At 41.1% G+C, this 16,535-nt stretch overlaps 1 protein-coding gene across 5 annotated transcripts in view; it reads left to right on the top strand.

The window, feature by feature from the left end:
• The window catches only part of LOC140206149 (roquin-1-like), a 137,193-nt gene that overhangs the window by 56,623 nt on the left and 64,035 nt on the right, over nt 1–16,535 (top strand). For all 5 annotated transcript variants that reach the window (XR_011888072.1, XM_072274385.1, XM_072274388.1 and 2 more), the window contains 2 exons: nt 7,133–7,372; nt 7,969–8,144. Coding sequence is in view for 4 of the 5 variants with exons in the window: in XM_072274385.1 (XP_072130486.1) it covers nt 7,133–7,372; nt 7,969–8,144 (416 nt within the window). In the remaining variant the exon portion in view is untranslated. The remainder of the gene's footprint in view (nt 1–7,132; nt 7,373–7,968; nt 8,145–16,535) is intronic.

Genomic DNA, 16,535 nt, shown 5'->3' with positions numbered 1-16,535 from the left:
TCTAGTTTGATATTTTTAATCACAAATGAAGAAATGTTAATGCATAATTTTCAAATTCCCAACAAGGAATAAATTAATTAAAATACAGGAAATAATGACAGATTTTAGTCATTTAACAGTATGTTTTCTTCAAAATAATTTTATTCATTATAAATCCTGAAGACTTGATAACTTTTCAATCAGGGAATGTAGCCAATTGTGTTTTTTCTGCACTAGACTCTTCTTGCTTAATATCTAGGCATGTTTAAGGGGATGTAACACACTACAAAACAAGCAGAATATATCCCTCGCTGAGCAAGTTCCTTTGATCAGTTCTTCATTCTAGAAATGTGTTGATAGTGGTGAATATTTTGTTTATAATTCACAGTAACAGCTGGGAAAAGTCAGTGTGTATGACAGAACATATCTGATTTTAAGAGTAGCAGACTGGACCACAACTTCTAATCAGTGTTAACTTGGTCATGCTGTTGTTGCTAATTCCAAGGATTTGGACAAAAGTATCTGTTAACACTTTGTGTGAGGCTGTGTGATTGCTGCACTGTTGGGTGATAAAGATAAGGCCTCTCTAGTGGAACTAAACCAAAACTGATACTGGGAGGTATTGCCATTTTCTGACCAAATCCCTCGCTAAAGATACAGAAGCAATATTTTGCTCAACGTCACACTGCTGTTTGAGTGTGAACTCAAGCATTCCTGCACTACATGTCAAAACCTCCTTCAGACACCCTACCTTTTCCCTACAACTCATCCAAATGGCATCTGTCTGCAAATGCAGTATCATCTCAACCAAACAAATCATGACTTTATGACATACCATTTTTAAAAATGTTTAGGTAATTGCTTAATAAGCAGAGATTTGTGTTGTGTAACTCTGTACCTTGACCTTACATAGTCTTGTAGCACATAAACAAGACCTTTGTTCTACCTTGTTCATGCCAGCCTTCAATTTCTATGTGTACTAATGCATCTTTACCAGCACTCCATCCATAGATTTCCTGACATGGCAATTCAAGTGCTCATTCAAAAGCTTCCTAATTGTTGTGAGAGTACATGCCTTCACCACACCTTCAGATTGTGTGATCCAAGTTGCAGTCACCCTCTGAGTGAAAAAATTCTTCCTCAGATCCCCTGTAAATCTCACCTTAAGCTTATGCCTTCTGGTCTTGTATGTAATTGGAATAAGTTTCCTACTACCTGAACTATTCTTGAACTTTTTAAATTGTATATTTTGTACAGTGCCTTGAAAAAATATTCAGCCCACATAACTTTTCATATTTTACTGTCTCATTTTCTAAATTTACATATATTGAAGTAAAATTGTTGAGCTAATCTACAAAGCATTGTGCATCATGTCAACTCATAGAAAAACTCCAAAACCTGTCAACAATTTATTAAAAATTAAGAACTAAAATTACTGCACTAACTTTGCGATATATTACCTTATCTACTCACCCAATTTGGTGATGTAGAAAATTGGAGGATCATCTGTCTTCATTAAATTCATAAAAATAAATTCTCTTCTTTCTGTAAGGTCCAACAGTATGGTAGATTTTCAACAGATGAAACCAAAATGAGGACAAAAGAGCATCCAAGATTAGTCAGGGAAAGGATCATAGAGAAGCACAAATCTGGGGAAGGGTACAAAGCCATCTCAAAGGCACTGAACATACTCGGAGATCAATGCAGTCCACCATGAAAAAATGGAAAACATATGAATCCACAGCCACATTGCCTGGGTCCAGCTGCCCTTCTGAGCTTAGTTGCCAGAGAAGATTGGCACTTGTAAGAGAGGCTACTGTGACACCAACAGTCACCTGAGTGAACTGCAAAAATCAATAGCTACAACTGGAGATGAACTCCATGGCTCCACAAACTCTAAGGCCTTGCACAAAAAGGGTATTTATGGAAGAGTGGCAAAGAAAAAGTCCTTGCCCATAAAGACTTTGCAAAGCGTCACTTTAAAGATATTGTAAAAATGTGGAAAAAGGTCTTGTGGTTGAATGATACTAAACTGAAAGCATTTGCCTTAACACTAAGCGGTACGCATGGTGTAAACCTAATATTGTGCATCAGCCTGGTAGCATCATCCCTACTCTTAAGGTATGCTGTGGAGGTAACATCATGCTATGGGGATGCTTTTCAGCAGCAGAAACTGGAAATCTGGTCAGGATTGATGGGAAGAAGAATGCTGCTAAATACAGAAAGATTGTGGATAAAAACCTGCTATCCTCTGCCAGAAGCCTAAACTGGGGAAGAAGTTAGTCTTTCAGCAGGACAACAACCCAAAGCACACTGCCAGAGCAACATGGAGTGGCTTCAAATGAAGAAAAGTGATGTCTTTGAGTGGCCCATTCAGAGTCCTGACTTTAACCCATTCAGATAGCTCTGGAATGACCTCGATTCCTATCTATCACAGCTCCCAACTAAGCTGGCAGAGCTTGAGCAATTTTCAAGGAGGAATGGGCAAACATTGCTCCATCACGTGCAAAGCTAAGAGAGACTTACCGAAAAAGATGACTGGCTGTAATACCTGCAAGTAGTAGTCAACTAAGTACTGAACAAAGGGAGATGAATATTTTTGAACTGATAACATTTTTTTTGAATTTTTAGCTTTTTCATGCTTTACAATTTTCCCTGTTTTTTTTGGGCTCTACTGTGAGAAAGGGAACAAGTGATTCACAAATAAAAATGCTCAGTTAAATTGATCAAAATCCCTGGTTGTAATACTTATGTGAACAAGGGGTTGGGGGCTGAATACTTTTTCAAGGCACTGTATCACGTCTCCCCTTGCCCTCCTGCACTCCAAGGAATATGCACCCAATCTTGCAGCAGCTCCAAACTGAAAGATTCCATCCCAGCTGACACCTGGGTAAATCTCTGTACCTTTTCCAGGTACTGAGCAACAAGAAAGATGCATCTTTCAGACTGTGCCAAAGCAGGAGCTTGTATGTGTGGGTGCTTGGGGCAGTGGAACAGACCTGCTAGCTGCAAAATCCAATAAAATTCAGAACTGAGCATGAATGGAAGTTAACATTTGGGCTGTAGTGTTATTTTTACATCATTGCTGGTGTCAAAGGAAGTTATTAAGGGAGGTGCAATGACATTTAAAAGATATTTGCATGGTGACATGGATAGGGAAGATTTAGAGAGATTTGGATCAAATGGGACTCCCTTAAATGGGTTCCATGGTTGGCATGGATGAGGTGGGCCAAAAAGCCTGTTTCCATACTGTTTGACTTTTTTTACTCTATGATGTTGTGCCTTTATTTAAGAAGGGCTGCAAAGACAAGGTAGGGAACTGCAGGCCATTAAGCCTTGCAACAGTGGTGAGAAAGATACCAAGGAATAAGAACCTACTGGACACTTTGGTGGATTTATACTGTATATAAGCCTCCCAGGAGTCAGTGAGAATTGATATGTAGGCAAATCAAAGAAGTATTTAAAACAATAGGGTTATTGTAGTGGAGGATTTTTACTTTCCCAATATTTTCTGGATTCCCAAAGTGCAAGGGGCTTAGAATGGGAGGAATTTGGAAAATGCATCCAGGAAGATGTTTTGAAGCACTATTGAGAGAGTCCTACTAGGGATGGTCTATATTTGACCTTATCTTAAGGTATGAGGATGAGCAAGTGTTAGAAGTGTCTGTAAAGGAACCCTTAAGGAACAGTGACCATAGTTTTGTAAGGTTCGACGCAGAGAACGAGAAAGAAAGTTGGCTCTCAAGAAAGGACCTTGATCTAAGGGAAAGTAGATTTTGATTGTGTAAGACAGAAACTGTCAGAAACAGATTGGGAGAGGGGAAAACCACATCTGATAAGTGGAAGGTGTTTTAAAGTGAGGTAATGAGTCAGCATCTCTGTAAGAGTAAGAAGCAGAGTTGGTAAGTTTAGGAAAGTTGGGTGAACAAAGATTTAATCAGGGAAAAGAAAGAACCATATGTTAGGGATAGGAAATTGATTGAGTCCTTTGAGGTTGATAGAAAAGAATTAAAACAAATGTGGTTTATGAAATCTTGGTTGATGGGATTAAGGAGAATCTTGAACCTTTTATAGGTATTTTGAAGCAAGAGTAATTAAGGAAGGAACAAGTCCCTTTAGGATCCAGTACGGTAATTTGAGTGTGAAGCCAGGGAATATGAAAGAGGCCCTAAGTGAATACTTCTCAGCAGTCCTTATAAAGAGGAAAGATGTGGAGGCTGGAGAATAAAGGGAGGTATATATCCCTGTATCAGGAAGTAGGATGTGTAAGAAATATTGGCACATTTAGATTATCCAGCCAAACAAGTCCTGATGATCTATCCCAAGATGGTATGTGATGTAAGGGAGGGGATTGCTGCGATTCTGATACAGATTTTTGCATCGTCACTAGTGTGGGTGAGGTAGCAGAATCTCCTGGAAGATAGCTAATGTTGTTGTCTTGTTTGATAGTGGTAATAAGGATAACACTGGAAACTACAGGATGGTCAGCATTACATCAGTGATAGGGGAAAAATTGTAGAAAATTCCGAGGGATAGCATCTTTGTTCACTTGGAAAGGCAAGGACTGGTTAGGAGGAGCTAGCATGGCTTTGTGCAAGGATCATCATGTGTCACAAATCTGAGTTTTTGTGAAGAGGTAACTAAGAAGGTACAAAGCAGAGCAGGAGAGGCAGTTTGCATGGACTTCAGAATTCAAAATCAATTTCTTTCTGAGTACCTATACGCTCAGTGAATCAGAATCAGGTTTAATATCATTGGCATATGTTGTGGAATTTGTTTTTGTGGCAGCAATACATTACAATGCATAATTAAAAAAAAACTTTATTAGGTACAGGAGTAGAACCCAGTATGGTCTGCTGCTGTAGCCCATCCACTTCAAGGTATTCTCTTCTGCACACCACTGTTGTAACACATAGTTATTTGAGTTACTATTACCCTCCTGTCGGCTTGAACAAGTCTGGCTATTCTCCTCTGACCTCTTTCGTTAACAAGCCCTTTTTGCCAAAAGAACTGCTGCTCTCTGGATATTTTTTGTTTTTCGCACTATTCTTTGTACATTCCGGAGACTGCTTTGCATGAAAATCCTAGGAGATCAGCAGTTTAAGGTGGTCAAACCACCCCATCTGGCACCAACAATCATTCCATGGTCAGAGTTACATTTCTTCCCCATACTGATCTTTGGTCTGAACCACTTGATCATGCATTAAATTCCTGCCACATGATTGGCTGATTAGATATTTAAATTAACAAGCAGCTGTACCTTAGAAAGTGACCACTAGGTGTATGTCACCATACACACTGCTCTGAGATTCAATTTTTTTTTAGCTGACGTTGCAGTAGTACAAAGAAATTCAATTAAATAAGTGAAAAACTACACACAAAGCCTAGCAAGAAACCAATTTGCAAAATAAGGCAAACTGTAAATATGAAGAAAACCACTAATAATAAATAAATAATACCAGGAACATAAGTAGTACAGTCCTTGAAAGTGGGTCCATAGTTGTGTTCAGTGATCGGTTCAGTGTTGTGGTGAGTGAGGTTAGCCACATCAGTTCTGGAGCCTGTTGGCTGAAGGGTAATAACTGTTCCTGAACCTGGCGGTGTGAGACCAAAGGCTCCTATACCACCTCCGCAATGGCAGCAGCAAGAAGAGAGCATGGCCTGGATGGTGGGGTGGGGAGGAGTGCTTGATGATGGATGCTGTTTTCTTGTGGCAGGGATTGGTGCTTGGACCTTTCTGTATAAATTTATCTGTATAAATTACTTGGATGAGAATGTAGGTGGTAGTGAATCTGCATGTGACATAGAAATTGGTGAAGTTATAGATAGAAAAGGATACAGTAGAACATGGATCAGCTGGAACATTGAGCCGAGCCGTGACAGATGGAACTTAAACGAAACAAGGGTAAAGTAATGCATTTTGGGAGGTCAAATTCTGGCAGGGTGTGTAGAGTAAAGAGCAAGGACCTTTGTTACTGAAAAATCTTGGGGTGTAAGCCCTTAACTCCCTGTAAGTAGCAGCACAGATAGATGGGTTATTGAAAATTACATTTGTTACGCTTACCTTTGTTAGCTTTGGCTGAGTATAAGAGTTGGGACATCTTGTTGCAGCTGTACAAAACATTGGTTAGACCACACTTGGAGTTCATTGCGCCACACTGCAGGAAGAATGTGAGAGAGAGTGTAGAAGAGACTCACCAGAATAGTGCCTGGAATGGAGGACTGCAGTTACAAGGAGAGGCTGAATAGATTGGATTTATTCTCACTGGAATGTAGCAGGCTGATAAAGGTTTATAAAATTAGGGCTATATAAAGAATAGAGTATTTTTCCTCAGAGGAGAGTCTAAAAATAGAAGGTACAGGTTTAAGGTGAGAGTGGAAAGACTTTAAGGAAATAATGGATAAAATTTTCACACAGGATGGGGTGTATATGGAATCAACTGCCAGAGGGATGGTGGCAGATTATAACCACAACATTTAAAAGGCATTTGGACTGTACTTAAATAGAAAAGGTATAGAGAGATGTTGGCGTGCAGGCAAATGGGTTATCATAGATATGCATCTTGGTCTGTTTCTGTCTTGTGTAATTCTAAAGAGGACAAAGTCAGCAGTGGGGAGGGACCATACCTGCAGGTTCCCCTGCTAGATGCGCATTCTCAATACAAAACTATTGTCTACTTACTTGTCCCTATGTCATTTTCAGCCAGGAATGTTTCCACTCAGTTAAAAGTTGTTAGTCACAAAGACTCTCGCATTGACTGATTTGGAACACATCAAAAAGGCACCATAGACCTCTACTTCCTGAAAAGTTTATGTAGGTTTGGCATGTAATCAAAAACTTCGACAAATTTCTGGAGATGCACACTGTAGAGCTTCCTAACTGGTTGTATCACAGCCTGCTTACCGAAAGTGGTGCATACTTCCCAGGCAAAGCCTTCCCCACCATTGAGTACATTTATATGGAGCAATGCCACAAGAAAGCAACATCCATCATCAAAGACCCCACCATCCATCCCATGCTGTCTTCTCACTGCAACCATTGTGCATGAGGTACAGAGCCTTGGGGTTCACACTGCCAATTTCAGGAACAGTTATTACCCTACAGCCATAAAGCTCCGGAGCTTGTACTGAACTGTATTGTGTTGTGTTGCAGGTGTGGTGCTCAGCAGTGCAGCACAGAGTGTGCTGAGCCGGCCCATGCAGAGGAAGCTGGTCACACTGGTTCACTGCCAGCTGGTGGAAGAGGAGGGCCGGATCCGAGCAATGCGGGCTGCACGTTCATTAGGGGAACGCACTGTCACCGAGCTCATCCTCCAGCATCAGAACCCACAGCAACTCTCCTCCAATCTCTGGGCTGCTGTCAGAGCCAGGGGCTGCCAGTTTCTTGGACCAGGTACCATACCGATTTAATGCTGTAGATTCACTTTAGTGTTTACCACACAGCTTCACTGGCAAGAGGCTAAGTATTTTCCAAATTCTTGCATTATCGTTGCTGGGGAAGGAGCTGCTTATTGAAATCCCCCACTGCCATCTGTCCACCACCCCAAAAGAAGGACATGGGGAAAGAGGAAAATGTAGAGTAATATTTTACCCTGCCTACACTACCCCTTCAGAGGTTGTTGGGGTAGGTAAAGCATGAGATAGTAATGTTCCATCTACATTCCCTCATCTAACACACCCTGTTAAAATGTGGCTGAGGTATAATTCCCTTTAGCCCTTCTCACCGAAGAAAATCATTTTTAGTCTTATTATTTAACATCACTGCCTGCAATTTAACAGAATTTAGGTTGTTTGCAATCTTTGTGGGAAAACTCCCGACTCACCTTGCTGATAAAACAAGCTGTACCATTGAGGGGTATGTAACTGTGAAATAATAAGGTGGATTTAGAGAAACTAAGGCACAGGAGGCTATACCTTTGGGTCCAGATGAACAGGGTTGTGAATGGTTGATCTTCACCTTGTTGAGTGAGTGATCTGTTTGGCTCCCAGCAATGCAGGAAGAAGCTCTCAAACTTGTCCTCCTCGCACTGGAAGATGGTTCTGCACTCTCAAGGAAAGTCCTGGTGTTGTTTGTGGTTCAGAGACTGGAACCACGATTTCCTCAAGCCTCAAAGACCAGCATTGGCCATGTGGTGCAGCTCCTGTACAGAGCATCATGTTTCAAAGTAAGTCTGGTATCATCTTTGGCAGCAATTGAAGTGCACCAATTGGGTATTGCTGAATCAGTTCAAGGGCATCTTCTGTGTTGAATAATTAATATGATTTCTATGTATAAAGGACAAAGTTTACTAAAATACAATAAAGTATTTTGCATTCTGTTGATGAGACTGAATTCAACCTCTCCAGCTCTCTGTAGACAGGCACCTGGTGTTGGAGATTTCTTCTTGGTAAATAATATGAAGACAATAGCCATTGCCCTCGTTGTAGGATGAGTTTACAGGGGTGGTTGATGGTCAGCATGGAATCAGTGGGTTGAAAGGCCTGTTTCTGTGATCTCTACGACTAATATCTACCATTGAGTCAGTTAGCCTCCTAAACCATTAGACATTGGTCCAGACAATTGCAGCCTTCCTAACTCAACAATAACCTCAGTAATTTTCATTCGTAACCTTTGCTTACATTTTATTCCCACGGCAACAGTTAAAAATAATCCTGCTTTTCTCACTTGTACTTCCTCGAAACATCTTTTATTTTTTTACTCCAGTATTGCTCCCTATTTTTTTTGCCATTTAATCTTTCCTGCCTTTTACCCTAAAAACAAACTTTTCCTTTTATACTTTGTTCTCCTTGACACTACCCGACCTGCTACTTGCTGAAAACTATTGCACCATTAATAACGAACACAGGAAAGTCTGCAGATACTGGAAATCTAAGCAACCCACACAAAATGCTGGAGGAACTCAGCAAGTCAGGAAGCATCTATGGAAAAGAGTGAACAGTCGACGTTTTTGGCCAAAACATGAAGAAGGATCTCGGCCTGAAACATCAACTGTTTACTCTTTTCCATAGATGCTGCCTGGCCTTCTGAGTATCGTCAGCATTTTGTATGTGTTGCACGACTGATATTTTACACTGGTTGTGAAAGAGCTTCAGCCTCCTGCAGCCGTAGTTTGGTCCTGAAGGCTGGCTCTGTACTTCCAAGTTTCCTGTGTTGTTCTCCTGCAATAACTGCCTTTTTCTACTTCTCAAACATTGCCTGTCTGCCCTTCCTCAGCTCACCTGCAGTGGAAACCTTATCCATGCTTTGTTACCTCTTAATTATTCACTGACTGGACTTTTCTGCCCCTCCCAGTAACTTGAACTGATCCCAGGACCTATTCCCATGAAGCAATGACTGAGATGTCACTTTTTCAGTCTTGTTGATAGTTTTGTATATTCCTGGAACTTTCTATATTAGTTACGTGTGTTCCTGGCATACAATTTTTGGCAATACATATTGCATTACTCATGAAGTACTCTGTAGGTTGTCCTTGTACAAATAAAATGTTTAACTGGAGACCTGTAGAACTGTTTTGTAAAAGTGCGGGAGGACAAAGATTGGTGGTGTTGTGCACAGTGTAGAAGTTTGCCTAAGACCACAAGACATGACAGAATTAGGCATTCAGCCCTTCTAATCTGCTCCACCGTTCTTTCAAGGCTGATTCAACCACATTCTCCTGTTTTCTCCCGTAACCCAAACTACCTGCATGTTAAAATCCCCTATAAGGATCAAATATTCCCCTATTCATATGCCTATCTATCTCCTTGGCTACTGCTTGGAGGCCTGTATATAACTCCCATCAGGGTCATTTTTACCCTTGCAGTTTTTAACTCTACCCACAAGGATTTTATATCTACTGATCCTATGTCACCCAGCCTTTTTGTAGAAGTCATTACCTTCCCATGAAGAGACCCCAGTGATCCATAAATCTGAAACCCTTCCTCCTGCATTGATTTCTCAGCTACACATTCATCTACCAAATCATCCATTCTACCCTTACTGGTATGTGGCACAACCAACTGGAAGTCATGGTTTTCAGCTTTCTACCTAACTCCCTATATACTCTTTGCAGGACCTCCTCTCTTTACAACCCTTTGTCGTTGGTACCAATACGTACCACAACTTCTGGCTGCTCACACTCCCACTTTAGAAAGCTGTGGGCCCAGTCCGAGACATCCCTGACCCTGGCACCTAGGATGCATCATATCATCCTGATGTCTCTTTCACATCCACGGAATCTTCTGTCTGCTCCCCTAGTTATCACTATTGCACTCCTCTTCTCTTCTGTCCCCACCCCCACCCCCCCACCTTGCCTCCTGAGCCAGAGACCTGAGCTGACCACTCTGGCTATCTTTTGCTAGGTCATTGCCCCCACCCCCAGAAGTATCCAAGCCTGTTTGTTGAGAGGAACAGCACAGGGGTGCTCTGCTCTGGTTGCCTATCCCCTTTCCCCTCTTGACAGTCACCCAGTTACCTATGTCCTCCCTCCCTGTATGTCCTGTCAATCAACCCCTCAACTTCCAGAATGATCCAGACTTCTTCCAGTTCCAGCTGCAATTCCTTAACACGGTCTGAAAGAAGCTGCAGCTGTATGCACTTCTTGCAGCTGTAGTCATCAGAGATACTGGAGGTCTCCCTGCTTTCCCATATCCCACATGAAGAGCATTCCACAATCCTGGTTGCCACCCACACTGCTCTAACTGTGCAATAAGAAAGAAAGAAAAATTAAACACAACAATATACCTGTTATACTCTCCACCTCTCCTCATTGATGCCTCTGTGTCAAAACCTGAGCTCCCCACTCTAAACACTACTTTTTACTGGCCCTTGCCAGATGCCTAATTATACACAATCCGATGTCTGCTGGGGAACTGTAGCACACAAAGTCCCAACTAACCCCACTCAGATCTGTTGAATAAAGGATACAGTGGGGTACCGATCAATTGCAGATATGGACTGAGAAATGCAGGTGGAGTTTAATCTAAGCAAATGTGTAGTGTTGCACTGTTAATGGCGAAGTACTGAAAGGCATTGATGTGTGGAGGGATTTTGGGATCCAGGTTTATAATTCTCTAAGTGGCTGAACAGGTTAATGAGATGATAAGGAAGGCATATTGCACATTTGCCTTTATTGATTGAGGCATTGAGTTGAAAGTTATATTACAGCTTTATAAAACACTGGTTGGGTCAAACGATGAGTATTACTTTCAGTTCTGGTCGCCCTATTAGACGGATGTGGAGAGCATGGAGAGGGTGCAGAAGATATTTATCATGAGAGTGCTATGGATTAGATGCTATGTGCTATTAGGAGGAGTTGGATAAACTACAGTTTTCTCTGGAGTAGCAGAGGTTGGGTGGAGACCTGATAGAAGTTTATAAAATTATGGGAGGTATAGATAGAGAAAACAATGGTATCTTTTTCCCAGAATTGAATTGTCTAATACCAGAGGGCATGCATTAAGGTGAGAGGGGGTAAGTTCAAAGAAGATGTGTGATCAAGGTTTTTCTTTTCTCCAGAACATGGTGGGTGCCTTGAATGCGCTGCCAGGGTTGGTGGTGGAGAAAGATATGACAGAGGTGTTGAAGAGGCGCCTAGATAGGCATGTGAATATGCACAGAATGGTGGGATGTAGACTGTTTGTGGGTAGAAAGGAATGTGTCTTTAGCTTAATTAGTTTGGCACAGCATCATAGCCCAAAGGTTGTTGCTGTGCTGTACTGTTCTGTGTTGTATGTTTTCCTTTGATCAATGTTTGACTACTAAAGCAAACATTCTAATCATTATTTGCTGCAGTAGCTTGTTGTGCGCAGATTATTTCCAGCATAACAACAGTGACCACACACTTCTAAGTACCTGTACTTAGGTTGTACTACATTTGGGGCTTCCTGTAAGTAAGACCAAAGCATGATTATAAATGCAAATATGTCACTGACCCACAATGGTTCCTTGGGACTGAAAACTAACAACCATAATTCTTAATCCTATCAGATTCCTCCTCCAACCCTTTACCTTTCCCACCACCTGGCTTCACCTATCACCTTCTAGCTAGCCTCCTTCCTGTCCCCCACCTTCTTATTCTGGCATCTTCCCCTTCCTTTTCAGTTCTAAAGAAGGGTCTCAGCCCGAAACATCAACTGTTTGTTCATTTCCATCGATGCTGCTAGACCTAAGTTTCTCCAACATGTTGTTTGTGTTGCTTTGGATTACCAGCATTTGCAGGCTTTATTTCTACAAATGCCTGACTTCAACAATTTCTGTAACTCTATCTTGCCCTACGGTGAAGACTGTTCACCATTTGGTAACTCCATCTTGCCCTCTCTGAACTCTTGAGTTACAGTCTTTGTATCTTTATCACTCCATCATTGGTCCTTGTGCCTTCACTTATCTAGGTCCAAAGCCTTGGAATTCCAAATCACTTAAACCCTTAAAGTTACTCTTCAAAACTTGCCTCATTGACCAGGTATCTTAATATTGGCAAGTGGTTCTCTCTAAATGTTTAGCAGGTAACACTGCTGTGAAGCAGCTTGCAATTTTTCAAAGGTATAATTGTTGCAAATGATGAGAAGGAGAATGGCAAATCACATAATGCCACAGATGGTCTGGTGGTTTGGATAGACACTGGGCAGAGGAAAGTTTACTGCAAATGTGAAAGATATCTTTAGCAAAGGAATTATGTGCATTAAAGCAAAGATCTGAAAATGCATGCACAAATGTTTAGAGGTTACAAACCATACTCAGAATTTTTTTTTAGAATAGTGATGGCTAATAACTAGTAAATAGGAATGTGAATTGTCCGTATGTGGTAACAGGGAACTACAGACAGCGCCTAAAATTAGAGACCTAGAGTGCATCAGTGATGATGTACAAATTTCAGAAATGTGCACCCATTGTTGTAATGCAAAATTGGATCTATTGTTAACTAAGTTGGACTTTTTTTATTTTGTAATTCCGTAATATTCTGTAATCAAGACCATAATTAAGTCTTTCTGTAACCACCGTTCCGCAGTCAAAACCTAGTATTACTGTTAATCAAGTCTCTGTGTAATCTTGTCAGCTGAGAATGTAAAAGCTGTACCAAATTCACACTTGGGTAGATCAGCTTTGACTGGTCTCCTGATGTGCATCAGTTTTAATAAATCACCCACTGCTTTGAACACAACTCTGTATGGTTTTTCCATTTGCTCCTACATGTAGTGTTGTAAATAAAGAAATAGTGTGAAAACTAAGGAATATTTGTAATTCACACCACTCTCTGTTCTAAGCCTAATAAAAGGTGTTTTTAACTTTAACCCTAAGAGAGGATATCTCCCAGGATGATGTCATTGATTGAATGGACAGGGTCCTAAAAGTTATTGACATAGGTTCAATGATGAATTTTCTAAGTATACTGGATGAGTAGTTCAAGGAAAAATCTGTAGTTTAGGAAGATAGGAATTTGACAGGTCGACTGTTCCCTAAGTATGCTGGCCTAAATGACAAATTATGCTGGAAAGTTGTATTACAGCTACAACAAATAACCTCAGTTAGTTTATATTGGGGCTTTTTCTGATGACACACATTACAATGAAATAAAAGATTGCTCACTTTCACTTTCTCTGAATAGTATTCAGAATTAGTGAAGTCTTTTCAAGGTTACCCTGTTGCTAAGGCAGTGCTGAATATAACCTACTGCTACAGAAGGCACACTGTATGCCTGGTATGGAAACACCAATGCTCAAGAATGGAAAATCTACAAGAAACCCAGTCTATCACAGGCAAAGACCTCCCCACCATTGAGTAGTCTAAAAGGAGCACTGCGACAAGAAAGCAGCATCCCTTATCAAGGACCCTAACACACAGACCATGCTCTCTTCTCACTGCTGCCACCAGGAAGGAGGTACAGGAGCCTCATGTCCCACACCACCTGGTTCAGGAACAGTTATTATCCTTCAGCCATCAGGCTCCTGAATCACTGTGGATAACTGTTTATGAGGCAGTGTTGGCTGTTTGCCTTTCATCACTGAGCTCCTGTTTATAAGTTGCACAGGATTTAATGGTCACTAGTTGTTACTACAAGCCTAAGGTTTTAGGGTACTTGGAGGCATAAGATGAAATAGGCCAGTCAGCATGGTTTCCTTAAGGGGAAATCTTACATGACAAATCTGTTGGAATTGTTTGAGGAAATTACAGGCAGGATAAATAAAGGAGAGTCATTGGATGTTTGTACTTGGATTTTCAGAAGGCCTTTGACAAGGTGTCGCATATGGTAAGGGCCAGTGGTATTACAGGAAAGATACTGGCATAGCCAGAATATTGACTAGCTGTCAGATGTCAAAGAGTGGGAATAAAGGGTGCCTTTTACCAGTTGGCTACCGATGACTAGTGGTGTTACACGGGGGTTGGTGCTGGGTCAGGTACTTTTCACGTTACAATAGATTCAGGCTGGATGGGCCATTGGTTAATCCGGGCAACCGCTTATTTGGGACAGGAGGTGGTTGGCAAACAGTTTCTAACTAATGTCAGTTGTGAGTGCTTGTGTGGCCATTAGATGCTACAGGGTGCTTAGAGCGAACTGTGTTAAATAGCCGCAGTTGTGTGTGCTTGTGTTCAAAAAGCAGTGATTTTTGTCACTGATGGTTGTTGAGAAATAAGCAATAAGACCATTCAGAATTGTTTCATTTACTGTGGTTTCAATCAGGCTTGAGGATGCCAGAAATGGTCTGGAGTAAAACTTTCACTACTTCATTAAGTTAGGAACTATGAAGAATTTAATGGTATCACCAATCATCTTGAGTGTTACAATGAAAAATGAAGATTTGGAAGATGAAATCATCCTAAAGCATTGTTTGAAGCATAGATATCTGCACTGATATTGTTCATTTACACAGACAATTGAAGGGCACAGCACGCACATAGAATGAATTTCTCCATCAATAACTATTGTGAACTAATACACAATTTTTATAGTACTATAGTATTGGTACTTTTCAAATTTGTTCTGTATTTCATTTAAATATATAATTTGTTACTCAGTTAAACAGTAGTTTGACTTTTTATACTTAACTATTTCAATGAAGTTTTGGTTAATTAGGGCAGCTGCTTAATTGGACCAAAATATACTGGTCCTAGTGTGTCTCAATTATCTGGAATCCACTGTATATGTTAATGATCTAGATGATGCCAAATTTACAGATTATATAAAGATAGGTGGAGGCAGGTAGTGTTAAGGAAACAGGGAGTGTACAGAAGGACTTGGACAGATTGGGAGAATTGGCAAAGAAGTGGCAAATGGAATGCAGCATATGGAAGTGTATAGTTATTCCATTTGGTAGAAGGAATAAAGACATAGACTATTTTCTAAATGGGGAACAAATTCCGAAATCGAAGGGACAAAAGGACTTGGATGTCCTAGTGCACGGTTCCCTAAAGATTAACTTGCACATTGAGTTAATAGTAAGGAAGACGTGCATTGTTAGCCTTCATTTCGAGAGAGCTAGAATATAAAAGCAAGGGTGTAATCCTGCATTTTATAAGGTATTATTCAGACCATATTTGGAGCATTGGTAGCAGTTTTGCACCCCATTTCTCAAAAAAGATAATGCTGGCATTGGAGAGTCAGAGGAGATTTGTGAGAATGATCTTGGGAATGAAAGAATTAACATCTGAGGAGTGTTTGGTGGCTCTGGGCCTGTACTCGCTGGAGGTTATAAGGATGAGGGGAGGATCTCATTGAAACCCATTGAATACTGAAAGGCCTGGATGAAGTGGATATGCAGAGGATCTTTCCAATAGTCAGAGAGTCTAGGACCAGGGGGCACAACCTCAGAATACAAAGATACCCCTTTAGAACAGAGATGAGGAGGAGTTTCTGTAGCTAGTGGGTGGTGAATCTGTAGAAATCATTGCCACAGAAGGCTGTGAATGCCAAGACATTGAGTATATTTGAAACAGAGGTTGGTAGGTACTCAATAAGAGATCATAGATCAGTGGTCCCCAACCTCCGGGCCACGGACCAATACATTGCCGTGAAGAATGCAGTGGTGCAGCGGTAGCCAGAACACACCCAGCACATCTTTAAGAAAAAAGCTGAAATAAACAAGCTAATTAATTAGGTGCCGCCCGGCACGCAAATGTCAGCCCAGATCAGAGGCGATTGTCGATTGCGTTGCCTCTGATCTGGGCTGACATTTACGTGCCGGGCGTCACCGAATTAATTAGCTTGTTTATTTCGGCTTTTTTCTTAAAGATATGCTGGGTGCGTTCCGACTACCACTGCACCACTGCATTCTTTGCGACAATGTATCGGTCCGCGGCCTGGAGGTTGGGACCACTGTCATTATGGGGAATAGCAGGAGAATGAAGTTGAAAAATATATTAGCCGTGATCAAATGGCGGAGCAGACTCAATGGGCTGAATGGCTTAATTCTGCTCTTATGTCTCATGGTCATAGACTATTTTTAACAGGAAACACAAGGGACTACAGATGCTTGAACCTGGAGCAACACACAAAAAGTTGGAGGAACTCAGTGGATCAAGCAGGAGGCAAAGGGACAGTCGACTTTTTAAGGTCAAGACCTTTAGCTAGACTGTCTCGACC

The sequence above is a fragment of the Mobula birostris genome, chromosome 12 (assembly GCF_030028105.1).
Source record: "Mobula birostris isolate sMobBir1 chromosome 12, sMobBir1.hap1, whole genome shotgun sequence".
NCBI lineage: Eukaryota > Metazoa > Chordata > Chondrichthyes > Myliobatiformes > Myliobatidae > Mobula > Mobula birostris.
The sequence above is the reverse complement of the archived record's forward strand: the minus strand, read 5'-3'. Positions and strand labels throughout refer to the sequence as shown.